Genomic DNA, 27,820 nt, shown 5'->3' on the forward strand with positions numbered 1-27,820 from the left:
TATTTTTTTTTATTATAACATTATGAGAAGGGTAATGTTAATCAAACATACAATCATAATTTACTTCATAATAGTGATCGTGGGGCGGTAACATGTATCCATTAATAACTATATCCATTATACAAGCAGTTAAGCACTAGCAATCTAGTTGCAGCAGTGAAGTGTAGAATGTCAAAGAAAGTTGCTTAGTGGAGGAGAGTGTTCCTCTCAAATTAGGCTTTTGTTTTACTCTTCCCAAATGGCACACTTAAGTTAATTATTATTATTAATTAATTAATTGAGTTGTGCACTCAAAACTATCTCTATATATAAAGCTTCTAAACTCCTTCTGCTAAACATCAGATCTCACAAGAAAGACATTTCAACTTGCTAGACATGGCCACTAAGCCTCGTTCTAATTCCTCTTTTCTCTTTCTATTGCTTCTCCTACATTTTTATTTTGGTACATTTTAGCATCTACTTACCGACTCTATTTCCTTCTTTTTTTGTGTGACCAATATCTAAGACCTTCGACAAACTTAATATATCTATATATATATATATATATATATATATATATATATATATATATATATATATATATATTGTGGACATAACTGCTAATTACATGAATGCAATAAATCTATATATCTATTGTGGACTTAACATCTATTCTAACCATTTCTAATCAATTATATGTTTTTAGATATTGAATCATTTCTTCTTTAACTTAAGGTCATGTATTTTTATGGACAGGGAAAAGCCAGCTCCAGCTGAACTACTACTCCAACAGCTGCCCAAAAGCCGAAGAGATAATCAAGCAACAAGTCACTGAACTATATAATCAGCATGGAAACACAGCCATATCTTGGGTTCGAAATCTCTTCCATGATTGCATAGTCAATGTGAGTATAAATATATATAGATTACATAATTAACACAACAAAGTTATATCGTTTAAATTAATCGGCAACTAATAATGATGCATATGTATGCAGTCATGTGATGCATCCCTGCTTTTAACCACGGTGCGTGGTGTGGTATCGGAGCAGACATCGGTAAGAAGTTTTGGGATGAGAAATTTCAAGTATGTGAATACCATCAAAGCTGCTGTCGAGAAAGAATGTCCCTTGACAGTGTCATGCGCTGACATTGTCGCTCTTTCTGCTAGAGACGGTATTGCAATGGTATGTTTATGTCATCATATACACATGCTAGGAGTCCTCTTGGAGAGTCTTACATAGTGAGACTTATAAGTCAAACGATTATCCATTTATCCCACTTAATAGAACATTTTTTTTTATTTTTTTTTTAAGTTGGGACGTCTAATATGGATCTGATATAAATTTTCACATAGTAAAGGAGTCTTTATTTTTCAAATTAGAACCACCTAGAAATAGTATGAGTAATTATACTAACTAAAATTTGAGTGTGGATGTTGATGTTGAATTGTTGGTATATTTTGTATATTTAGTTGGGAGGTCCAAACATTGAAATGAAGAGTGGACGAAGGGATAGCAAAGAAAGCTATGCAACTGTCGTGGAAGAATTCATTCCAAATCATAATGACTCAATATCATTAGTGCTCTCTCGTTTTCAAGCTATTGGTGTTGACGTTGAAGCCACAGTTGCTCTCTTAGGTACCAACCATTCTTCTTGGCTAATTGGTTTCTGACTTTCTGTTACATTAACATTTACTTTCAAAAGTCAAACATAAACATAATAAACCATCTTTTTTCATTACATTAGCAATAAATGGAAGGATGCCCAATGTAGGCAGAAACAAAGACAATACAACATAAGTGGACACTGATTATTAATAATGTAACATTTTATTAATTGGTCACTTTGATTGAATCAGGAGCACACTCGGTTGGAAGAGTACATTGCATGAATTTGGTCCACAGACTATACCCCACAGTGGATCCAACGCTAGACCCTACACATGCTGCCTACCTAAAACGTAGGTGCCCAACACCAAATGCAGATCCAAAAGCAGTCGAATATGTGAGGAATGATCTAAAAACACCAATGATAATTGACAACAACTACTACAAGAACATTTTGCAACATAAGGGTCTACTCACTGTGGATGAAGAACTGGCCACTGATCCAATAACGGCACCTTATGTACAAAAAATGGCAGATGATAATGAATACTTCAATGAACAATTCTCAAGGGCTGTTCTCTTGTTATCAGAGAATAATCCTCTTATTGGAGATCAAGGTGAAATCAGAAAAGATTGTCGCTACGTTAATGCCAATTAGATATAAATAATTATCTAGCAGTATAGCTTGTATTTGTCTTTGCATTGCATAGAAATAATTTGCTCATTCTACTTTAGTTTATCATATCGTATATATAGATGTTTGGACTTTGGATAATCCTCAAAAAAGAAGGAACCAAATTTCTTTCTCGATATATGTTGTAAAAGAAATGCTACTCTATTCTAAACAAACTTCTTAGCTATAACACCTTCCTAAACAACATATTTTGATTGAAACAACGCATTTTGTTTCGAGCTTTCCATATTGAACAGATACAAGAAAAGCACCTACTGAAAACTTTTCTTTAAGAAGAACAAGAAGAATTAAGCCACTAAATTAATATCAACAAATTGCAAGAAATGTTCTCTGCCAACATAATGCATTGCTGAAGCAATCCTAAACCATCTAATTAGAATTTCCAGTGAAGCCTTCGGAAAACAAAGAGCATTCAAAGAATAGATGAGCAATAGATGGTTCCAAAACGAGAATTGCAAGTCATGACTAATAATCCCTCCCTTGATATAATTATCCTTGGTATATATTTTTATTGAAGCAGAATACTAAAGAGATAGAGTCAAGTTTGCTAGCCAATAAGGAAGCAGAACACACTAGGGCACAGTTGCTTGGTCCACAAGTTATTAGAAATCCTAGTGTTAAAATGAGTTGTAACTAACTCTAAAGTTTGTTACAGTAGAGGTTATGATTCTATAGGATAGGGTTTACAATAGCTTAACATACACTATCATTTGTAACTCTATATATAGATGTAATACCTTCATGATGAAGGATCAATAATAATAATACACTTCATTTTTCAGTTTCTCTCAATTTTCTTCTTTCTTCTTCATGAAGATTCAGTTACTCAACATGGTATCCAGAGCCTAAAGCGCTCCTTCCGCAAAATTTCTTCGTTTTTCTCTGTTTTCTTTTGGTTGTTGCTCCCATGGCTCCACGTAACAATGGCGTTGGAACTTCAGAGCTTGTTCTTGATCAGTCTAGTCCGTTTTTCGTTCATCCTGGTGATGGTCCATCCTCTGTTACAGTTACACCGGTTTTGAATGGTTCCAACTACCATTCCTGGGCACGCACTATGCGACGCGCTCTTGGTGCGAAGATGAAGCTTGAGTATGTGGATGGAACGATTCCACCAGTGCTGGATGAGTTTGATCCAACTTATCGTTCTTTCAATCGTTGCAACATGTTAGTGCTTTCTTGGATCTTGAATTCAGTTTCTCCCTCTATTTCTCAATCCATCATTTTCATGGATAATGCTATAGATGTATGGAATGATCTTAAAGAACGCTTCTCTCAAGGTGATTTGGTTCGTGTTTCTGAGTTAATGCAAGAGATCTATGCATTACAGCAAGATTCCAAGTCAGTTACTACCTTTTATTCAGAATTGAAGATTTTATGGGAAGAATTGGAGATCTACATTCCCATACCTAGTTGCAGTTGTAGACATCAATGTGTATGTGATGCTATGAGAAATGCTCGCAAGAACCATCTTATGTTGTATGCTATGAGGTTTCTTACTGGTTTAAATGAGAATTTTTCCATGGTCAAGTCTCAGATTCTGTTAATGGATCCTCTTCCTTCTATGAACAAAATTTTTTCTATGGTTTTACAACATGAAAGACAGGGTAATCTTGCTCCTGTTGATGACAATGTCCCTGTTGTCAATGCTATAAATTCTGGTAAGCACAAAGGGAACTATCCAGGAAATTCATCCAAGAACCCTAATCCCAATTTTGGCAAACCAAGAATTTGTACCTTTTGTGGTAGAAGTGGTCACACAGTTGAAACTTGTTATCAGAAATATGGTTTTCCTCCACACTTTCAGAGGAATTCAAGAGCTGGTCCCTCTACAAATCATGCTGCATCCACAGACAATGTTGGTGAAAATGTGGATTCTAGTGATCACTCTGAAGTAGTGCCAGCTTCTCCTACTATCACTACTGAGCAGTATGAAAAGTTAATGCTTTTACTTCAGAATTCATCCCTTACTCAGGATTCAAAATTTGCACATGCTTATTCTAATCAGGTTTCTTCCTTCTATTCCACTGATCATACATCAGTTGGACAGCAAGGTACTTGTTTTGTTTATTCTTTATCTTGTCATAGTTTGTCTCTCAACTCCTGGATCCTTGATTCAGGAGCTAGTCATCATATTTGTGGAAATCTTCAGTGGTTTCATTCTTACAATGAAATCACCCCCATGCATATAAAATTGCCTACTGGCCACAATGCAATAGCCAAACATGCTGGAACTGTTAAATTTTCTGAAACCCTAGTCATTTTTAATGTGCTTTATGTGCCTGAATTTCAATTCAATCTCATATCTGTGTCAAAAATGTGTGATGCTTTTCATTGTTTTGTCAATTTTAATGGTTCCAAATGTTTTATTCAGGAAAAGAGCAGCTTGAGGATGATTGGTTCTGGTGAAAGAAAAGGAGATTTGTATTACTTAGTCTTGCCAGATAGAGTTGCTTGCAACATAACTCAAGTTCCTTCCACTTGTCTTTTACCAGATACAAATCAAGCCCCTTCTCTTCCAGACAGTGCCCTTTGGCACTTTAGATTAGGACATTTATCTTTTTCTAGAATGAATTCTCTCCATTCCCAGCTTCCTTTTGTTAATGTTGACAATAAAGCAATCTGTGATGTATGCCATTATGCTAAACACAGAAAGTTACCTTTTGATTCTAGTTGTAAAAGAGCAAATAAGCCATTCGAGCTAATACATTCTGATATTTGGGGCCCTATTGTTGTTCCTTCTATTCATGGTCATTCATATTTTTTAACTGCTGTTGATGATTATAGTAGGTTCACTTGGTTAACTCTCATGAAATCTAAATTTGAAACTAGAAAACATGTCACTGATTTTATTACTTTCATTGAAAACCAATTTTCTAGTAAAGTCAAAATCTTAAGAAGTGATAATGGCCCTGAGTTTATGATGCCTCAGTTTTATGCTTTGAAAGGTATTTTTCATCAAACTAGTTGTGTTGAGACTTCTCAGCAGAATGCTAGAGTTGAGAGGAAACATCAACACATTTTGAACATTGTTAGAGCTTTACTTTTTCAATCAAATCTTCCTAAACAGTTTTGGTCTTATGCTGCTATTCATGCTGTCTATATCATGAATAGAGTGACCAGTCCCATAATTGATAACCATACTCCATATTTTGGTTCCCTTGTTTATGGTTCTACTTTACAGGCTCATAGAAGCAAACTTGCTTCTAGAGCAAGAAAGTCTGTTTTTTTAGGATATAAAGCTGGCATGAAAGGGATTGTTTTATTAGACATTAATACTAAGGAAATATTTGTTTCTAGAAATGTCACACATCATGAGAATATTTTTCCCTATCAACCTATCATATCCCCTTCTACCTGGAAATATTATCCTAATTCATCACCTTCTGCATCTGACAACCATCATCCAGATATCTCTACTCCTGTTCTTCCTCCTCAACCACAAACCTTCACACCTGATACTCCTTCCACTTCAACTACCTCTCCCACACCATCACCTCAACTTTCCAAACCTATTAGAACAAAACATCCACCATCCTACCTGGCATACTATGTATGTGATACTTCTCCTGTTCCTTCATCAGCAGCAATCACTCAAGGTACTCCTTACCCTATTGCATCTTTTCATTCACTTGCACACTTATCACATTCACACAAAGCATTTTCTCTTTCAATCACACAAAGTACTGAGCCCAAAACCTATAAAGAAGCATGTCAGTTTGAATTTTGGGTTAAGGCTATGGATTCTGAATTAGATGCTTTAGCTAAGAATGGTACATGGACCATTGTGCAAACTCCTCCTAATGTGAAGCCTATAGGGAGTAAATGGGTTTACAAGATCAAGTATAAGGCTGATGGTAGCATTGAGAGATACAAAGCTAGGTTAGTGGCAAAGGGTTACAATCAAGTTGAAGGCCTTGATTTCTTTGACACATTTTCTCCTGTTGCAAAATTAACCACAGTCAGAATCTTATTGGCACTTGCATCCATTCAACACTGGAATCTACATCAATTAGATGTAAACAATGCTTTCCTTCATGGAGATTTGCAAGAAAATGTTTACATGAGTATCCCTGATGGTGTTGATAGTGCACCAAATACTGTCTGCAAATTACAGAAAAGCCTATATGGTTTGAAGCAAGCTAGTAGGAAATGGTATGAGAAATTGACTTCATTATTGCTTAGTGAAGGATACACACAGTCAAATTCTAATCACTCTCTCTTCATCAATGCACATGGTTCTGACTTTACAGCTTTGTTGGTGTATGTTGATGACATCATCCTGGCAGGCTCTTCTCTCCATGAATTTGATAGAATCAAATCCATTCTGGATTCTAAGTTCAAGATCAAGGATTTAGGGTTTCTCAAATATTTCTTGGGGTTGGAAATTGCTCATTCAAAAGCAGGAATCAGTGTCTCCCAGAGGAAGTATTATCTAGACCTTTTAGACTCTTCTGGTTTACTAGGATCCAAACCTGCTAGCACACCCTTAGATACTTCAACAAAATTGCATCAAGACAATAGCAAACCTTTTGCTGATGTGTCTTGCTACAGGAGGCTTATTGGTAGATTGCTCTATCTAAACACTACAAGACCAGACATAACCTTAGCCACTCAACAATTAAGCCAGTTCTTAAATGCACCAACTATTACACATTACAAAGCTGCTTGCAGGGTTATCAGATATCTCAAACAAAACCCTGGCCAAGGTTTGTTCTTTCCTAGAAATTCAGAGATACAGATTTTGGGCTATGTAGATGCTGACTGGGCAGGATGTCTTGATTCTAGAAGATCCACAACAGGTTTCTGTTTCTTTTTAGGTTCTTCTCTTGCTTCATGGCATGCCAAGAAACAAGCCACTGTATCCAGATCTTCATCAGAAGCTGAATACAAAGCTCTATCCACTGCAACCTGTGAACTCCAGTGGCTTCTATACCTTCTGAAAGACCTCAACATCATCTGCAGCAAATAACCAGTCCTATATTGTGACAGTCAAAGTGCTATTCACATAGCATCCAATCCAGTGTTCCATGAACGAACAAAACACCTTGAAATAGACTGTCACTTGGTTAGAGAAAAGGTGCAGAAGGGCATCCTAAAACTGCTTCCTATTTCCACTAATGAACAACTTGCAGATTTTTTGACAAAGCCTTTGCCACCTCCTAAGTTCACCACTTTTATTTCCAAGCTTGGGATGATCAACATCTATCATGCTCCAGCTTGTGGGAGGCTATTGAAGCAGAATACTAAAGAGATAGAGTCAAGTTTGCTAGCCAATAAGGAAGCAGAACACACTAGGGCACAGTTGCTTGGTCCACAAGTTATTAGAAATCCTAGTGTTAAAATGAGTTGTAACTAACTCTAAAGTTTGTTACAGTAGAGGTTATGATTCTATAAGATATGGTTTACAATAGCTTAACATACACTATCATTTGTAACTCTATATATAGATGTAATACCTTCATGATGAAGGATCAATAATAATAATACACTTCATTTTTCAGTTTCTCTCAATTTTCTTCTTTCTTCTTCATGAAGATTCAGTTACTCAACAATTTTTGTAATAATTTCCCCACAAAAGAGGAGACCTTTAGCAGGACTGAGTAACAGCCCGTGTCTACTCTCTGAACTCATCTGCGTGACATGTTTAAGATTCTGTAAATGCAATTCCTTCCACTGGAAAGACCTTTTCATTGGATGCCAACATAGAACTTGTGCTACCATCTTTTTTTAATAAGAAAAACAAATTAATGACAAACAACCAAACTTCAGCACAAGATATACAAAAATTTGTGTACAGACAGCTGAAACATGCACACTCTATAAGCTAGCCTAAGAAAAGACTAGAATATAATCAAACTATGATCTTTCAACAAAATCAAAGTGAAACTCACTTGATTGACCTATTAGATTGTTAAATTCAGTTTAGTTAGAATAAACCCTAGAGTTTAGGGGTAACTAACTTTGGTTAGCTTGTTAACCAAGTTAGAGAGCAAGTTTTAGCTTGTTAGAGAAGTTTGTTACAAAATCTCTTTGTATATAAGCTTCTCAATGCTTGTAAATATGTTAAGACTCATTCATAATCAAATATTCATGTTTTTTTCTTCAATCACAAGTAACCTCTCTCTCTCTCTCAAATCTCATAAACCCTAGAAACCCTAAGCTTGCACAATATTCTGTTTTAACTATTTTTGCACAAGTTTCTTCGTAGCAATCCACCTTGTTCTATTGGTATATCCTCCTTGTTCTATCATGACCAATATGAACATCATCATCATAAATCGGCATTATACTTATAGAATGTAAGGCAGACATGTAGCTTTTTTATATCATCGGTCAAAATACTGAAAACTATTTGCATGGAAGAAAGGAAAATGTATTACTTGTATTTGTAGGAACCCTGTCAACAAAGACCATATCACACACACCATTTACAGCAGCTTTAAGAACTTTGTCCACCACAATCTTTTCGAACTGCATCATTTAATATTCAGAATGTCACCTCTGGCAGCTCACCCAAACACAAGTTCCTAATGTACTAAGTCATGATCAACATGGAAGTAAGTAGAATACATTTCCCTTAAATATATGCTAGAAAACAGTGGCGGAGCCAGAAATTTTAGAGCCTGGGCAAAAATTTTATCGCAAATTCATATGTGACATAATATATAAATAGTCGTAAATCGAAATTAAAGTGGTTCTTCATTTTTTTCAACAAAAGTACAATTTGAAATAAGAGAGATGAAATATAATCTGCCAATAGCGTGCTAAATAAGATTATGAGGTAAATGCCCTTTCTGCGACCTCTTTCAAATCATTAAAATTTTTGGAACAAATGCTTGTTCTAAAATTATGAATAATCTCAACAACAAAATTGAAGCCTAAATGTTTCCGGAGGTACACATGTTTTATAGAGATATACTTGTTCTAAGGGCATAAGAATAAAAAACTGTCAATGCTATACAACTTAGCAGTTGCTATAAAATAAAACTTATACTACAAAGTTAGCTTTCAAGTTCAATGCATCATACTACAAATTTTTGATCAAATTATCACCAAAGTCAGAAAGTATAGACACGTATATATTTAAACAATTTTGCTTATCAAATAGTGCATGTCAGCATAGATCCTTAGTTTTAGGAAAACTGAACACACACTGCTTATAAGTAATACCTATAGAAAAACAGAATAATGTAATCTCCAAATTTCTTTAACTATGCATATTTCAAGAAATTCACTTGATTAACAACTCTTACTACACTAATTATCCATTATTCTTTACCCTCTCTAATATATATAGTGACATGTTTCCACTTGGAGAGATGATGACAGCAAAATATTATTTGCAAAAATCTGAAGAACTAAATTAGAACAATGATGTGTGTTTATTCTTGATTAAAGGAGATCAAAATTAGGCTTGCAGAGTATCAATTCAACATAAAAGTTACTAGTTTATTAGAAAGAAAAAAAAAGCAAAGCATGTAATGTACAGAACATATAATATAGAGAGATTAATTCCAGGGCTGGCCTAAGGGCCAAGCAACCCAAGCAAGGGCTTTAGGCCTCAAAATTATGGGTGAAAAAAAGGCCTCTAAAAAATTAATTTGATTATAAGATTATTATATGATAGATAAATTACAAACATTTGCATAACATAACTGATTACTAAAAAGACCTCAATTACTATTGGTCATGAATTCAAATTTTTATCTCCACAAAATTGATTTTATATAAATATTCTTTTAGAAAAATATATTTCTAAAGGCCATATTAAATTTTTTGCTTTAAGCCTCTTAATCTCTAGGGTCGGCCCTAATTAATTCTTATTCATTCTTAAGCACTTGACAATATAGAACATATAAATTATAATACCATAGCCAGAACATTATTAGAAAGGGAAATGTATTAGATAAATCTAATTCTTCTTGTCATCCTTTTTGGACAAACAGAGAGAGGTTTCTGAAATCAACAATTCTCTCTGGACAAACAAAGAGAAGAATCAACAATTCTGAATTAGGGTTTGGGAAATCAAAATTGGGGATAATCAACAATTATAAATTGCGGTTTAGAATTTGAATAATCAACTTATTCACCCATTAACAAATAACAAGCATCAACAACAAAATAGAACAAATAACAAAGAAAATAACATAGAAGTAGAACAAACCTGGAGGAGAGTGGAGAAGAGAATGAATGAAAATGGAGGCAGACTGAGAGTTGAGAGAGGCAAATGAAAGTGAAATAGAGACTGAGAGAAGGAGAGTCGCGAGTTAGAGAAGGAGAAGACTTCTCAATTTTGTCCTGAAAAATAGAAACAATTCTGTCTTTTTTTTTTAAGTAGGAAAAGGGCTATTGGGTTGGCCTACAAATAAAGTGGAAGTTGAGTCCGAACTAGTGCCCAGGCTAGCTGGGGGTGGCTCCGCTAGTAGAAAATATATATCATTAATGCAGTATCAGAAACTGGCTTCTCGGAATTCCTTTGTTAAGGCAGAAACTCGTGGGGGCTTCAGACACTAAATGAAACTTTGAAATTCACAGCTTTTTAAAAGAACAACCATAAAATCAACCAAATAATTTTCCATGTTGATGGAAACTCATCGAGCTTACAAAAGCCGGTAGAAGGATTAAAAAAATCACCAAGAAAACCAGTAATTAGAACTCCTAAACTTTGCATTTATACAATTTCATGTTTGTAATTTTGATTGAAACACCACCTTGTTTGGAGCTATCCATAATGAAGAGATTATGGAAACACTTTACCTAAAACATTTCTTTAATTATTACTTTGTCTGCTGTAAGTTACTCTAGCCCCTACTGCCACCATCGCCGAAACATAGTTTCCCATGTTAGCTAAATGGTTCACATCATTGTCATCTAACCACCGTCTCGCACACTTGTAACGAAATTCAACAAGCATGTGTACTATTAGTCAGTAACATAAGCAGTTTAATTAGCAATGTAACATTTTCTGAATCTTGAAGAGGCTTACTTGCATAGCATGCCAATGATATGGCATAAAGGATATGATATAAGTTATTTCCATATATAGTCTTCCAGAGTGACAAGTCTCAGGGTGGTGAGTTATAAAAACTTTAGGTTACAACTAGTAGTTTCCAAATGCCTTAGCAATGGAATCTGTATTCATTAACTATAGCATAAAATTTAATGTTAATAATTTGGATGAATAATAAAGTATAGGTGAAAAATGACCAAAAAGAAAAAATCAATTCGTCTACTAGAAGAACTTGTTGAAATGACAAAATAATAATGCTAAGCTCAATTTTCTATGTGTGTTTTTACAATGTATCCAACTTGTAGGAGATAATTATGGTCGTTGAAGTTTATATTACACAATAGAAATGATAAGGATACTAAGCATGAAGACAACAATTCCTTGCAGTGCAAGTTACAAGCTGATGCAGTACAATAGCTTAACTGATGCAGTACAATAGCTTAGTCTTGTAGTACTTTTACAATACATGTAGTACAATAAGAATTGTATATATACTTAATGTACCTTCATTCACAAGTTAATGAATCATTTTCTCCTTTCTACTACATTCTTAATATAGTATCAGTTTCTTTCTCTCTCTTCTTGAGAGAGTTTGTTACGATCCAAACCCTAGCTTCCGCCATTGAAGCTTGAGCTTTAAGCTTCATTTTCCTCTTCTTTTTCTTTGAATTTCGCATGATTCTTTGCGAATTCTTCTTATTTCTTCTTGTTTTGATCTCAATTCTGCATTGAGAACCTTCTTTTCTCTTTAATCACGTTGTTCGTGATTTTGATCTTCATCTTCTACGTTGCTCTGTTCTTCGCATTCTTCATCCTTTCATCTTTTTCTGCATTTCTGTTGCACTATGCCTCCTCGTCGAGCTCCGATTGTTGTTCAACAAGCTGATACTGATTCTGCATTCTACGTTCATCCAAGCGAAGGACCAAATTAGTTACCGTTACTCCTCTTCTCAACGGTTCTAACTACCTCGCATGGAGTCGTTCTATGCAACGTGCTCTTGGTGCGAAAAACAAGCTTGCCTTTGTGGATGGATCCATTCATATTCCTCCTTTTGATGATTTGAATCGTAGTGCATGGGAGCGTTGTAATCATCTCATACATTCTTGGATTTTGAACTCGGTTTCTCCGCAAATTGCGCAAACCATTGTATTTCATGAATACGCCATTGATGTTTGGATTGAGCTTCAGGAACGATTCTCTAAGGTTGATAGAGTTCGTGTTGCTTCACTTCGTTCTACCATTAACAACTTGAAGCAAGGTCCAAAATATGTCCTTGATTATTTCACAGAGATGAAATCTCTGTGGGAGGAGCTCAATTCACATCGTCCATGCCTGTTTGCACTTGTCCCTTTCCTTGTAGATGTGAATCTATGCGTGCTGCTAGAGAATTTCGCATGGAGGACCAAGTGATTCAGTTCCTCACTGGATTAAATGATACTTTTTCAGTTGTGAAGACTCAAGTTCTTCTTATGGATCCACTCCATTCTATAAACAAAGTATATTCTATGGTTGTTCAAGAAGAGAGCAACAACTCTGCACTCACTTCTGCTTCATCTTCTACTGAAGATTCAAGCATTCTTGTCAATGCTTCAGATGCAAGAAGGACAAATACTCGTGGAAAATCATCTTCTGGTTTTCCTCCATCTAAGAACAATTCAAGATATTGCACCTTTTGCCACAGAAACAACCATACTGTGGATTTTTGTTACATGAAGCATGGTTTTCCCAATAACAATAAACCTCATGCTTCTTCTAATGCTGTAACTTCTGAAGGTATAACTGATTCTCAATCAGTTGGTGAAGGATCTTCCATGGTTTCTCAGACTGGTTTGACTCAGGAGCAGTATGGTCATCTGGTCACATTGCTTCAACAGTCATCTTTGGTTCCTCAAATCACCAGTCTTAACCCTGCTAGCACAAATCACATTACTTCTTCCATTCCTGCCTTCACCTCAGGTATAAACACTGTGATCTCTTGCTCTTTACATGTTCAATCCAACTATTGGCTTATTGATTCTGGAGCAAATGAACACATTTGTTCTTCTTTACATTTGCTTCATTCCTTTCATAAAATCAAACATATGCATGTTACTCTTCCTAATGGTACTACTATAATTGTTCACTATGCTGGCACTGCTGTTTTTTCTCCTCATTTTCACATCACAGATGTCCTTTATTCACCACATTTTAAAGTCAATCTAATTTCTGTTTCTAAGCTTTGTGATATTCTATCCTATCAAGTTAATTTCTTGCCTGATAAAAGTGTTATACAGGACATGAAATCTCTGAAGATGATTGGTTTGGGTAGTGTTTGTGATGGTCTCTATAGATTGAATCCTGATTCCTGTAATAAAGAGCCATCTGTTTCTTCTTCTACATGTTTTTGTAATAAAATTTCTCAAACTGTTTGTAATTCTGTTTGTTCCAATGTAGTTGTTTCATCTATTCCTTCTAATGCAATCTGGCACTTTAGATTAGGACATTTGTCTAATCAAAGATTGACCAAGATGCATCAATTGTATCCCTCTATTTCTGGTTATAATAAAGCTGCCTGTGACATTTGTCACTTTGCCAAACAAAGAAAATTGCCTTATAATTCAAGTCACTCTATTGCAAAATCTAAATTTGAGTTACTTCATTTTGATATTTGGGGCCCTTTGGCTCAAACTTCCATTCATGGACACAAATACTTCCTCACTATAGTTGATGATTTTAGTAGATTCTTATGGGTCATTTTGCTTAAAACTAAAGCAGAAGAATCTATAGCTGTCAAAAACTTTATACAATTGATTGATACTCAGTACCATATCACCCCTAAATTCATTAGGTCAGATAATGGTCCTGAATTTCTCTTGTCTGACTTTTATGCTTCCAAAGGCATTATTCACCAAAGAGCTTGTGTTGAAACTCCTGAACAAAACTCTAGAGTTGAGAGGAAGCATCAGCACATTCTCAATGTTGCTAGAGCTTTACTCTTTCAATCTAAACTTCCCAATATTTTCTGGAGTTATGCTATTTTACATTCAGTTTTCCTCATTAATAGAGTCTACACTCCCATCCTTCAATATAGGTCACCTTATCAGGTCCTACATGACTCTTTACCTGATATTCATTCCTTTAAGGTTTTTGGTTGTCTTTGTTATGGTTCTACACTTCAAGCTCATAGAACAAAATTACAACCTAGAGCTAGAAAGTGTGTTTTCTTAGGATACAAGTCAGGTTTTAAAGGTTCTGTCCTTTTTGACCTAGATTCCAGAGAAATCTTTGTCTCCAGAAATGTTGTTTTTCATGAAACTATTCTACCCTACATTTCATCCTCTCCTTCCTCTACCACCAGTTGGCAATATTTTCCTGATTCCCCAGCTTCTGCATCAATATTTGATGAGCCAGCCATTCCTTTAAATCCTTCTTCCCTATCTTCATCCTCACCAACTCCTGTTATTCATACTTCACCTTCACCATCCATAACTTCATCTGAATCTTCTCCCATTGATTCTCCTTCCTCATCACCTCCACCTATTCCTGTTCCTCTTAGGGTTTCCACTAGAAATAAGACTACTCCTGCATACTTGCAGGATTATCTTTGTACTGCACCTAATATTTCTTCTGCAAATAATAGTAACTGTAAGTATCCTATTTCAAATTTCATTTCTCATACACATTTATCTAACTCCCATTCCATATTTGCTATGTCTCTTGTTTCTTACACTGAACCAAAATCCTATTCTGAGGCAATCAAATATGACTGTTGGAAACAAGCAATGCAGACTGAACTTAATGCTCTTGATCAAACTGGAACCTGGAAAATTGTGGATCTTCCTTCATCAGTCAAACCTATAGGGTGCAGATGGGTTTATAAGGTGAAGCATAATGCTGATGGCTCTATTGAGAGATACAAAGCACATTTGGTAGCCAAGGGATATAATCAAATTGAAGGCTTAGACTATTTTGATACTTTTTCACCTGTTGCAAAGGTCACAACTTTGAGATTGGTTATAGCTTTGGCATCCATCAATCACTGGTTTTTGCACCAACTTGATGTCAACAATGCTTTTCTTCATGGAGATCTTCATGAAGATGTATACATGACTATACCACCAGGTGTTACTACTTCAAAACCTAATCAAGTTTGTAAGCTTTCTAAATCCCTCTATGGACTCAAACAAGCCAGTAGGAAATGGTATGAAAAATTAACTGGTCTTCTTATCAGCAATGGCTACAAACAGGCAACTTCAGATGCTTCTTTATTCACTAAGAAGGTTTCTGATAGTTTCACAGTGCTTCTTGTTTATGTTGATGATATCATCCTTGCTGGTGATTCCCTTGTTGAGATCAGTGTTATCAAGAATATTCTCAATCAAGCTTTCAAAATTAAAGATCTTGGTAAATTGAAATATTTCTTGGGACTAGAAGTTGCTCATTCTCAAAATGGTATTTCTTTGTGTCAAAGAAAATATTGTCTGGATTTGTTAACTGACTCAGGTTTACTTGGTTCCAAACCAGTTAACACACCTTCTGATCCTTCCATCAAGCTACATAATGATACCTCTCCTCTTTATAGTGACATTTCTGCTTATAGGAGGTTGGTGGGAAGATTAATCTATTTGAACACAACCAGACCAGACATCACTTTCATCACTCGGCAACTTAGTCAATTTCTCAGCAAACCTACACAAACCCATTACAATGCAGCTTTGAGGGTTCTTAGATACCTTAAAGGTTCTCCAGGTCGTGGCCTTTTCTTCCCCAGGTCCTCAGGCTTACACATTCAGGGGTACACTGATGCTTACTGGGCAGGATGCAATGGCATCTGCAACATGTGAACTTCAATGGTTGATATATTTGCTCAATGTTCTTCATATTGAATGTGTGAAGCCTCCTGTATTGTATTGTGACAATCAGAGCGCCATACACATTGCAGCCAATCCTGTTTTCCATGAACGCACAAAACATCTTGAGATTGACTGCCACATTGTGAGGGAAAAGCTTCATGCTGGCATGTTCAAGCTTTTGCCCGTAACTACACATGATCAGCTGGCAGATTTTTTCACAAAATCCTTATTTCCACAGCCCTTCAACATTTTACTTTCCAAGTTGGGATTGTTAGACATCTACCAATCTCCATCTTGTGGGGGGCTATTACACAATAGAAATGATAAGGATACTAAGCATGAAGACAACAATTCCTTGCAGTGCAAGTTACAAGCTGATGCAGTACAATAGCTTAACTGATGCAGTACAATAGCTTAGTCTTGTAGTACTTTTACAATACATGTAGTACAATAAGAATTGTATATATACTTGATGTACCTTCATTCACAAGTTAATGAATCATTTTCTCCTTTCTACTACATTCTTAATAGTTTACCTAATAAAATGGTGAGCAGATTATGTTGCGAATGACACGGATGAAACACACCGTACAAAATGTGTTGGCACAAATGTATCTCTATGCTTGTTTACTTATTCAAAATTTGTTGTGAATGCCTGCACTTATTTATGGGTCTTTCTCATGTTATTACTGCATAACCTGTTAGTTTTGCAGGTTCAATTTTCCAAATTACCAAGATAAGTGTTTGTGTGTGTGTGTGTGTGAATACTACTATACTACATGATTGAGTCAATGGAAGCAGAGCAAGTGAGCATGAACATTCAAAATAAACTTCTTGGCTTCACCATTATTATAACGAATGAAACACTATAAAATTTGACAGAATTTGCATAAAACAAAGACACTATTACAAATTTAACATAGAATAAAACTTAAACTTTTATTAATAACTTTTAATCAATACGGCAGAACATATCAACGGAAAGAAAACAGATAAATTTATGAATCTATCTAAACATTAACACCACCACGGAACAAGGTGAAGCGTAGACTCTTTCTGAATGTTATAATCGGCGAGAGTTCTTCCATCCTCCAGTTGCTTCCCCGCAAAGATCAACCGCTGTTGATCCGGAGGAATGTCTTCCTTGTCTTGAATCTTCGCTTTCACATTATCAATAGTATCAGAACTCTCCACCTCCAACGTAATCGTCTTCCCTATCAATGTCTTCACAAATATCTGGAAGAGTTCTTCCATCCTCCAGTTGCTTCCCAGCAACGATCAATCTTTGTTGATCCGGTGGAATTCCTTCCTTGTCTTCAATAATGCATTTATAAGGGGTTTTTTTTTATCAAAGCAATAAAAATAAAAGCAAGAGAGGCCTGAACCAATACATCAGAGTCACATAGTGTAAAACATATGAAAAGAGAAACCGGATCTATCCTAAGAAAGGGAAAGTCCTAAGGAACGAGGTGTCAAAGACAACCACTGTACAAAAACTAGTCAAAAGAATGACCATTCTAGGCCAAACAACAACTAAAAGACTACTCTCTCTAAGAAAAATTGAACAAAAGTATTGGTATTCCCATATATTCTGTTGCAATTGAACCAACTATTCTGTATCTGTCAAGGCGGCTTTGGAGGTACCCTTTTGGGCACGAGTCCTCATTCCGGCTGAGTTAAAGCTAGAAGGCTTCACTTTGTTCACTTGTTTCTTCTTCTTTCTCTCTGCCTTAGTGCTTTCAGATAGACTTGGAAAGTCGTCCATCTCAAGCCTCTGGTCATGACTGGGGGTGTCCTCCATCACCTCTTCTACCTCATCCCCCCAAAATTTGGAAAGAATCTGCACACTCTTTAAGGCTGCAGCAGAATGAAAGGAGGATTTGGAAGCAGGAATCAAGGTTTGGCTTGAAGGGAGCTTGTCAATTGTCAAATTAGCATAACTGGTAGTTATAGGTTGCGGCATTGGAGTAAGCACGGGAGTATCCACCCAAGACTTTAACCTGTCTAGATCCACACCTCTAACAGCAATGCTACTTTGCTCAATAGGAAGGGACGGAGGGTTGGGGAATGACAGCCTCCCAACACCATCCAGCCCCTGCTTGTCAAGGGTAAGCACTGTGTCGGAGCCAGTGTCAGTCCATGATCCAACAGTTTCTCCAGGAATAACCAAAGCTTCCAACTGTGTAGCATTCTCATTGCCATGGGGCACTGATTGCTTGTTAGAGACCAAAGGTGGGAAGTCAGATGGCCTTGTTTCAAATGAAGTAGGTGCCTTTGACCTCTGCCTTTTCTCTAAACTAGCATTCTTAGTGGGAAAACCATTATCAGATTCAGAGTGATTGTTGAATAAATCTAAAGAATCCACAAAAGTTTCCGGATCAACCAACAATGCCTCTCTAGAGGGAAGTTCACGGTCACTATTGAGCATATGGAAAGAGTTATGCAATGACAGAGGTGGCTGAGTGACTGCAGCTGCTGAGATTTCTGGCAAGGCAGACTCATCAACAACAACTCCTTCATTGTTGGAAATTTCAGTATAGGATGACTTGTATAATAGAAGAATCTAGAACAATAAACAATGGAGGTTAAGCAAGGATTTTTTTTTCTTAATGGGTCTACATGATAAAAAAATCTCCAATACAATTTGAAAGTAGACAAAAATAATTACGGGAGCATTTTCACGGATTCCTCTTCAAGTGGCTTCACCATTGTTTATTAAAAAAAGTGTGGCTCTACCATTGTCACTGTGTGTGTACAAAGGTTAGTTTTTAAATGCTTTGTGTTCCTGATTGTTAATGAGAGTTTAAAGAATAATAGATAGTTTGTTAGAGTAAGTTTATTTGTTCTTTGTTAGCTATTGTGTTTAGAACTGCTGCCACGTCTGCAGAGGTTATTTTACTTCTATTTTGAATATTTTAACTATGTTTCCTAGTTTCTAGTTCAGTTTCTTTTCCTCCTAATTTTCAGCAATCAGCTTTTTCCTAGTATTCTATCGTGGCCTAACCTATAGGAACATGATATGCAGTTATTTTCTATTCTGTACTTTTCTATTTGTACGTTTGAATTGAATGAAAAATATACTCTTCTTCCACTTGTTCTAGTAACTACCTTTAATCTTTTCCTCTGCAACTTTACAAAATAACAACAAATTGGTATCTAGAGCTCTCTTCTTGAGGGACCTGTGAAATGGATGATGAGTCAGGTTCTTCAAAAGTTGCTCCTCCTCTCTTTGATGGGAACAACTATGACATTTGGGCTGTCAAAATGGAGGCTTACCTAAAAGCTTTGGACGTTTGGGAAGCCATAGAAGAGGATTATGAAGTTCCTCCGTTGCCAGATAATCCAACTAAGGCTCGGTTGAAGTTTCACAAGGAGAAAAAAACAAATAAGGCAAAGGCAAAATCATGTCTTTTTGCTGGTGTTTCAGAAACAGTTTTCACTAGAATCATGACCCTCAAAACACCAAAAGCAATCTGGGACTATTTGAAGAAAGAATATGCAGGGATGAGAGAATTCGAAGCATGCAAGTGTTGAATTTGATGAGAGAATTTAAGTTGCAGAAAATGAAGGAGTCAAAGACAATAAAAGAATACTCTGATAAATTGCTTTCTATTGCAAACAAGGTTAGACTACTCGGCACTGGATTTACTGATTCCAGAATAGTAGAAAAAATCTTGGTAATGGTGCCTGAAAGGTATGAGGCGTCTCTAGCCTCTTTGGAGAACACAAAAGATCTTTGTAAGATCACTTTGGCTGAAGTTATTCAGTCCCTGCAAGCACAAGAGCAATGAAGGGCCATGAGGCAAGAATGAGTTGTTGAAGGAGCATTTTCAGTTAAGTATCAAGACAGAGAGAAAATGTGGAAGAAAAAGAACAAGAAGAATTTTAGTGCAAGTGGTGATGCTACAAAAAGCAACAATAAGAACAAGATCATAAGTTCAAAGGGTAATTATCCTCCATGCCAACACTGTAACAAAATAGGACATCCTCCTTTTAGATGTTGGAGGCGACCTGATGCAAAATACAGCAAGTGTAACCAAATTGGTCATGAAGTTGTAATTTGCAGAACTGAATTTAAGGAGCAAGAAGCAGATGCTCAAGTTGCTGATCAAGAAGAGGAGGATGAGGAGAACCGACTATTTGTTGCTACTTGCTTTTCAGGCAGTGATTCAAGTGACAGTTGGTTAATTGATAGAGAAAGGTTTCAAGGTACACTTTGAAGACAAACATTGCCTGATAAAAGATGCTTCTGGCCAAGAGATGTTCAAGGTCAAGATGAGGGGAAAGAGCTTCACACTTAATCCATTAGAGCAGAAGCAAACTGCATTTACTGTCAAAGAAAGTGTCACAGAGATATGGCACAAGAGGCTTGGTCATTATCACCATCAAGGATTACTACTGCTTCAAACAAAGAAATTAGTGAGGGATTTACCTATGTTAGAAGATACTCTTCCTCACTGCCAAGCATGTCAATATGGAAAGCAACACAAAAAATCATTTCCAAAATCAGCTTGGAGAGCAACACGAAAGCTTTAGTTAATTCATACTGATTTATGTGGACCACAAAGAGCACCGTCTCTCAATGGTAGTCTTTACTACATATTCTTCATTGATGATTTTACAAGATTTTGCTGGATTTTTTTCTTAAAATTCAAGTCAGAAGTTGCTGGAGTGTTTTTGAAGTTCAAGAAACTGGTGGAAAACGAAAGTGGCTACAACATTCAAGTTCTAAGGTCTGATAATGGAAAAGAATATACATCTGGAGAATTTAATTCATTTTGCAAAGAAGAATGTATAAAACACCAACTTACTGCTCCCTACACTCCACAACAAAATGGAGTTAGTGAAAGAAGAAATAGATACATAATGGAGATGACAAGATGCATGTTGCACGAGAAGAACTTACCAAAAAAGTTCAGGCTGAAGCGGCAAATACATCAGTTTTTCTTCAAAACAGGCTTCCTACAACAACAGTGAAGAATCAGACACCATTTGAAGCTTGGTATGGATACAAACCTTCTTTAAACTTTCTTAAAGTATTTGGTTGTTTGTGCTTCACTTATGTTCCTCAAATTAAGCGTGATAAGCTTGACAAGAAGGCAGTACAAGGCATCTTCATCGGTTATAACACAATATCAAAAGCTTACAAAGTTTATCAACCATAAACGGGAAATATTGTCATAAGCAGAGACGTGCACTTTGTGGAAAATGAAGAACGGGTCTGGAATACTTTAAAAGTGTTAAATCAAGCTTCAAATCAGATGAAAAATGTTGAGAGGCAGACTAGTGAAGAGGATTGGAAAAATGAGATGGTGCATGACATTCCAATCAGAGGAATTAGATTACTTTCTGATGTCTATCCAAGATGCAACACTGCTGTTTGTGAGCCTGCTGATTTTAATGAAGCAAAACTTGATTCAAAATGGATGGTTGGAATGAAGGAGGAGCTGCACCTGATAGAGAAAAATAATATATGGCAACTTGTTGATAGACCTCAAGACAGAAAAATCATTGGTGTTAAGTGGGTGTTTCGAACCAAGCTAAATGCTGATGGCTCCATCAACAAGCACAAGGTGAGGCTGGTGGTTAAAGGCTATGCTCAGATTTTTAAAGTAGACTACTCAAACACATTTGAACCAGTTGCCAGGCTAGATACTATCAGGTTGTTGCTTGCTGTTGCAGTACAAATGGGGCTGAAAGTGTACCAATTAGATGTTAAATCAGCATTTCTAAATGGTTTCTTGCAAGAAGAAATCTATGTTGAACAACCCGAAGGCTTTGTGAAGAAAGGAGAAGAAGACAAGGTTTATCTCCTCAAGAAAGCTCTCCATGGACTGAAGCAAGCTCCAAGAGCCTGGTACAGCAGAGTAGATAACCATATGTTGAGTTTAGGCTTTGTTAAAAGTTTATCAGAATCCACTCTTTACATTAAGCAATGTGAGGTTGATATTCTTGTTATATCTCTTTATGTTGATGATTTTTTGTCACTGGAAATAATGCAACCTTGATTGATGAATTCAAGATGGAAATGACAAAAGTATTTGAGATGACAGATCTTGGGCTAATGACTTTTTTTCTCGGAATGGAGATTAAGCAAAGTCAAGATGAAGTTTTCATTTGTCAAAAGAAATATGCAAGGGAAATTCTGAAAAAATTTCATATGGAGGATTGCAAGTCAGTAAGCACTCCTATTAATCAAAAGGAGAAGTTGAGTAAAGAAGATGAAATTGAAAAAATGGATGAGGCATACTTTAGAAGTTTGATTGTGTGCCTTATGTATCTTACAACAATAAGACCAGACATCTTGAATGTTGTGAGTCTTATCTCGGTTCATGCACTGTGCAAGCGAAATTCACTTGAATGATGCTAAGAGGGTGGTTAGATACATCAAAGGCACAATCAACTTTGGCATCAAGTTCAAGAAAAACAAGGAATTTAAGATGTTTGGGTTCTCTGACAGTGACTGGGCAGGATCCATTGATGATATGAAAAGTACCTCGGGGTATTGTTTTAGCTTTGGATCGAGAGTTTTTTCATGGAGTTCAATAAAACAAGAAACAGTGGCTCAATCAACTGCTGAAGCGGAATTTGTTGCTGCTACTTCTGTTGTAAATCAAGCTCTATGGTTGAGGAAGATATTGAGTGATCTTCATGATGTAAGTCGTTTTTAGCATCAAACGAGATAAGTATTTGTGTATCGTCTCCACAGGGAATAGTGTGTTATCAAGGACAGTTTAACATCAATTATCATTCCAAGTATTAAGAGTACTTGTTTGTTTGAATTGAAATGTAACTAGCTAAACTAATTGCAAAAAGTAAAAGTTGAGATAAATAAGGATTGAAACTTGTTAGGAGTAGAGTTCCTTAACCAAGCGTCACACGTAACCTAATGATCCATACGAATTCTAGCTTTGTAAACAACATTATCACAATCAATTCTAAACTATCCTTCGTGTCCAAAGTGATATAATTAACTCTAAGGTATCGTTTAAACATTCGTGTCCAAATCCCTTAAACGATAACAAAGTCGATCAAATAACCTAATCGACCGTGTCCAGCCTGATTAAGTATCCGAAAGCATTTAACTCTTGATTATGGTGATTATCACAATATTAACAAAGATGTCAAGTAAGTTAACCTAAGATATATTGCTACTCTAGCTCTAGATTCAAGAGTTTGTGTCCAAAGCATCTTGAATCTCATTGAAAGCATTAACACAAGAATAACAACAATATTGAATATAAATTGCTAGAACCATATATTGCAAGATCAAAAGATTACATGTTTAGCAAGGATCAAGTACCTCTCATCATGGGAACCTTGCAAGGATGGATTGAAAAGGAAAGATTCATTACACCTTGTGATGTCTCAACAAAGGAGAAAGATCCAACTTCCAAAATCACTCTCACTCTATGAAGAACTACCCTATTTCTCTCTATAAAATATCTTACAAGTGAAGGCCTAAGAAAAACTAAAAACCCTAGATATTTCCTAAGATATTTACAAAGAATAGCAAGTGGGCTATTTATAGAATTCCCACTATGCTTGAGCTCGCCTCGCGAGCAGCCTTACTCGCCATGGCGAGTTCTGTTTCCTTCACCATTAAGATTCTGCCACGTCACCCTGGGAGGGTCAAACCGCCCTTACTCGCAATGGCGAGTAGCTCTGCTCGCCTCGCGAGCAAGAGGGTGCTCACGGCTTTTTGGCTTTGTTTTGATGCTCGCCACTGCGAGCTGATGTGATCGCCTCGCGAGCAATGGGGTACCTGCGGCCCTTTTGCACTTTTCTTGGCTTTTTTCATACTTGCTTAGTGTCTTGAGGTCAAATCCTGCACAATTGGGTAAAGTAAGGCAATTAAAGCGTAATAAGGCAATTGTCACTTTTATCTCGGCTTTTCCCTAAATTACTTGCAAAACAAGTAACAAAAGTGCTTAAAATATAACATGAAAGTATCACTTCCTAGCACTTATCACTTCATCTTGAGCAGAAAGAAGACACTAAGATCTTTGTTGATAATCAAGTTGAAATAGCTATTTCCCATAATCCAGTTTTTCATTGAAAAACTAAACATTTCAACATCAAGCTGTTTTTGTGAGGGAGGTGCAGAAGGATAATGTTGTAGCTCTTGTTTACTGCAAAACTGAAGAGCAGATAACAGACATTTTTACTAAACCTTTACCAGCTAGCAAGTTTGAAGACCTGAGAACTAAACTTGGTGTCTGTAGTATCTAAAGCAAGGAGGGGTGTTAGCTATTGTGTTTAGAACTGCTGCCACGTCTGCAGAGTTTATTCTACTTCTATTTTGAATATTTTAACTATGTTTCCTAGTTTCTAGTTCAGTTTCTTTTCCTCCTAATTTTCAGCAATCAGTGTTTTCCTAGTATTCTATCGTGGCCTAACTTATAGGAACATGGACAGTTATTTTCTATTCTGTACTTTTCTATTTGTACGTTTGAATTGAATGAAAAATATACTCTTCTTCCACTTGTTCTAGCAACTACCTTTAATCTTTTCCTCTGCACCTTTACAAAATAACAACATTCTTAGACTAATAATTAGCAATTGAAGCTAATTAGTATAGCATATAGTTTTGAGTTTATCAAATAAAGGGTTGAGGAATTTTCTACAAAACTAGCTAGTATATTTATTGGATTTGGGGTGAGGAAACAATATTCACACAAGAACAATAGTGGTATATATGATTACTTCTTACAAGTTTGTTTGTTGTAAAGAAAACCTGATAAACGAGATTATAAAACAATCAATCCAAGACCGAATACGAAAACACATGGTCCAGTAAAGTTAGTAATCAAGAATATGGATGGAAAATATATGGTTGTTGATTTTTTGGAAGTACACAATCATATTTTACATCAACCATAAACAATTTATATGTTGCCATGTCGGAGGAAAATATCTCAAATTCTATGTCAACAAATTATTCTAGCAGATGATGTAGGATTACAACAAAGGAAACCATTAAATAAGTGGGGAGGTCAAACTAACTTGGGATTTACTCGTATTGATCAAAAAAATTATCTTTGGAGAAAAAGACAAAGGATTATGGTACATGGAGAAGTCGATAATTTATTATAATACTTTCAGATAAGGTCGATGGAAAATCCAACTTTCTATCATGCATATCAAATGGATGATGAAGAAAAAATCACCAATGTGTTACATGCATATGCAATGATGCTAATTGATTATGAGTACTTTGGTGATGTGAATTCTCTTAATTCAACATATTGCACAAATAGTTCTCGTAGACAACTAAAAGTAATTTTTGGGGTAGCAATATTATAAGACGAAAACAACATAGTAATACAATTGGCTCGTTGAGACCTTTTTAGAGGCTCAAAAGCAAAAGACGCCCCAAACAATTTTTACTGATCTAGACCAAGCAATGGCAAGAGCAATAATTGAGGTCATGCATGGCGCATATCATGGCTTATGTACATAGAACTTGCTGCAAAATTGCATCATGCACTTTGGAAATTTCATGAAAGATGGGTCCCGTTTTCTTAGTGACTCGCACAGTGGCGGAGCCAGGAATTTCAACTAGTGCAGGCACTATATATCAATGGATACACAATATGTCTCCTTGTCTCCACCATCTTTATACTCAAATCACCAAATATTTCTCCATTTTTTACAGATTACTGCTAGAAATCACAAGTCTATTGATTAGAACAGTAAAATAGAGCTATATAGACAACCATAATCCAGTACTGAAGCATAACTCTCTATACTAGCAAAGTTGCATATATCTTCTCGTGCATAACTTCTAGACAATGTTTAGGATAAAAGAAAAGTGTGGAAGACACTTTTCAGCTCTATTAACCACTATCCAACTTATTACATTGCTTATTTACCTGTTTTTAATCACTTTTTCTTGCCTTATTATTGCTCAATCAAAGTGAAATAGAACAGATAATTACAGCATAAAAATTTATGGACAACCAAACACATAAAACAATCAATTGAATGTAGCATGAAAAACTACAAAAAAAAAAAAAAAAAAAAAAAACTACTATCCAATAAACACTACTCATGAGTACATAAAAATCATAGAAAATCAATCAACATAAAAACATCAAAGCAAACACTTAAAGCAATAAAATAACAGCAAAGTTCAAGATTGTTGAATAATCCCAAATAATCACTTGTCAAACCCTAACAATAAAGTTTACACAATCAACATAAATTCAATATCGACAAGGTGATAATAGATGTTAACTCTCATTACAATAATAAACAAATGAAACAAATAAGTTTAAAATCATAAAATTAGAAAAGGGTTTACCTCTTAGAAGATCACCACCAATGGAGGAAGAGAGAAAAGAGTAAAGGAATAAGAAGATTAGGGACACAAGAAACAGAGAGGAGGAAGTTTTGTTTTGAAATAAGGATGTGGATGTGGTTGATTTTTTGATGTGGTTGAAACAGAGAGGGAGTTTGTTTGTTCACTGTGAGAAAGAAAGCGTGTTCTGTAATTGTGAATTGTTGTGATGGCGGGACGTGTGTTGGTGGATCAGAATTGTGTTAGCCAATTGGGATTGGGCAGTTGGGCTGTTGGGTGGGTGTGTTTGATATGTTAGAAATTACTAAAGAAATAGTGGGTGGGGTGTTATTAGCAGTATATGTATATATATTAAAAAAAAAATTAGAAAAATTTGTGCAGGCAGAAGACCCCACAATCATGTGAGTGGCTTCGCCCCTGCTCGCATGTATGAATATGAAAATGAAGAACAATTTAAAGAATAATGGAAAACTCTCCTTGAAACATATGATGTCAAGGATAAAACTTGATTGCAAAGAGTCTACGCTATAAAGGAGAAATGGGCATCATGTTACATGAAGAAATTTTTATTTTAGAAATGTGAAGTACTAAACTTAGTGAAAGTGTGAATACAAGTATTAAGAGCTTTATGAATGTGAACTTGGACATAATCAAATTTTTCTACCGCTTTGAGGATGTTGCAAAAGAAAAGTGATATAATGAATTGAAAGTGTTACTATGAAGCTCGATAAAAGATTCCAAGACTAAGGAGCCCATATTCTAATATCTTGCAACAAGTGTCTGAGCTGTACACTCCCACTGTTTTTGATAAATTCCAACTTGAGTATGAATTGTTTGAAGCATGTTTAGTGAAAATAATTAATGTACAATCACCCTTAATTAATTGTGTTATTGGCATGGTGAATAATTTGGGAGAGTGGCGAGTGTCATTTGATTTCAACTTATTCATATTGTCTTAAGTTTGTGAGTATCAGCATACTTTGTTGTCATTGTCTAAACATGTGTATTCATATGGATGTCAAATCAAAGTATACGGTAGAAGATGTTGATTTAATCCCAACACAACGCTACAGGGAGATTTTCCCTCACAAGGTGAAATGAGTATCATGTTACAAACATCATTGTCTTAAATGCAAAGAATCGGCTTAACCTAATTTAGCACAAGTATCAGGTATCCTTGATTTCATTACCACTGCATGTTTCTACAATGCTAAGGTGCATGTGTTAATAAACGTGTTGATCCTGTCATTCTTTTCAAGAAAGGGCTAAATGTGTAAATTATGAGAATGAGTCATTCTTTAGCAATAACCTGCTACACACGCCTTCCTTTTCTTTTTATTTTTGTTAGATGCCCTTTCATATTTTTTGCAATATGTCGTAACTCTTTTCAA

At 35.8% G+C, this 27,820-nt stretch overlaps 1 protein-coding gene and 1 pseudogene across 1 annotated transcript; both read left to right on the forward strand.

The window, feature by feature from the left end:
* The first annotated feature begins 240 nt into the window (after positions 1-240).
* Positions 241-2,447, forward strand: LOC146956077 (peroxidase 21-like). Its single transcript, XM_085726376.1, has 5 exons — positions 241-442; positions 736-884; positions 978-1,166; positions 1,454-1,619; positions 1,841-2,447. The coding sequence occupies exons 1-5, from the start codon at positions 376-378 to the stop codon at positions 2,245-2,247; spliced, it is 978 nt and encodes a 325-aa protein (XP_085582502.1). The 5' UTR covers positions 241-375; the 3' UTR covers positions 2,248-2,447.
* Positions 2,448-22,458: 20,011 nt separating this feature from the next.
* On the forward strand, positions 22,459-22,797 carry LOC146956078 (secreted RxLR effector protein 161 pseudogene; annotated as a pseudogene).
* The last annotated feature ends 5,023 nt before the right edge of the window (positions 22,798-27,820 follow it).

This window comes from Medicago sativa, chromosome 1 (genome assembly GCF_051527215.1).
Source record: "Medicago sativa cultivar Bolivia chromosome 1, Bolivia_mono, whole genome shotgun sequence".
NCBI classification, from domain to species: Eukaryota; Viridiplantae; Streptophyta; class Magnoliopsida; order Fabales; family Fabaceae; genus Medicago; species Medicago sativa.

What these genes read in the sequence shown, in the direction of transcription:
- LOC146956077 (XM_085726376.1), top strand. Translation starts at nt 376, where the DNA reads ATGGCCACTAAGCCTCGTTCTAATTCCTCTTTTCTCTTTCTATTGCTT. An exon ending in TCTCCTACATTTTTATTTTG is followed by an intron (nt 443 to 735) that starts GTACATTTTAGC and finishes TTTTATGGACAG; the next exon opens with GGAAAAGCCAGCTCCAGCTG. An exon ending in AGCCACAGTTGCTCTCTTAG is followed by an intron (nt 1,620 to 1,840) that starts GTACCAACCATT and finishes TGATTGAATCAG; the next exon opens with GAGCACACTCGGTTGGAAGA.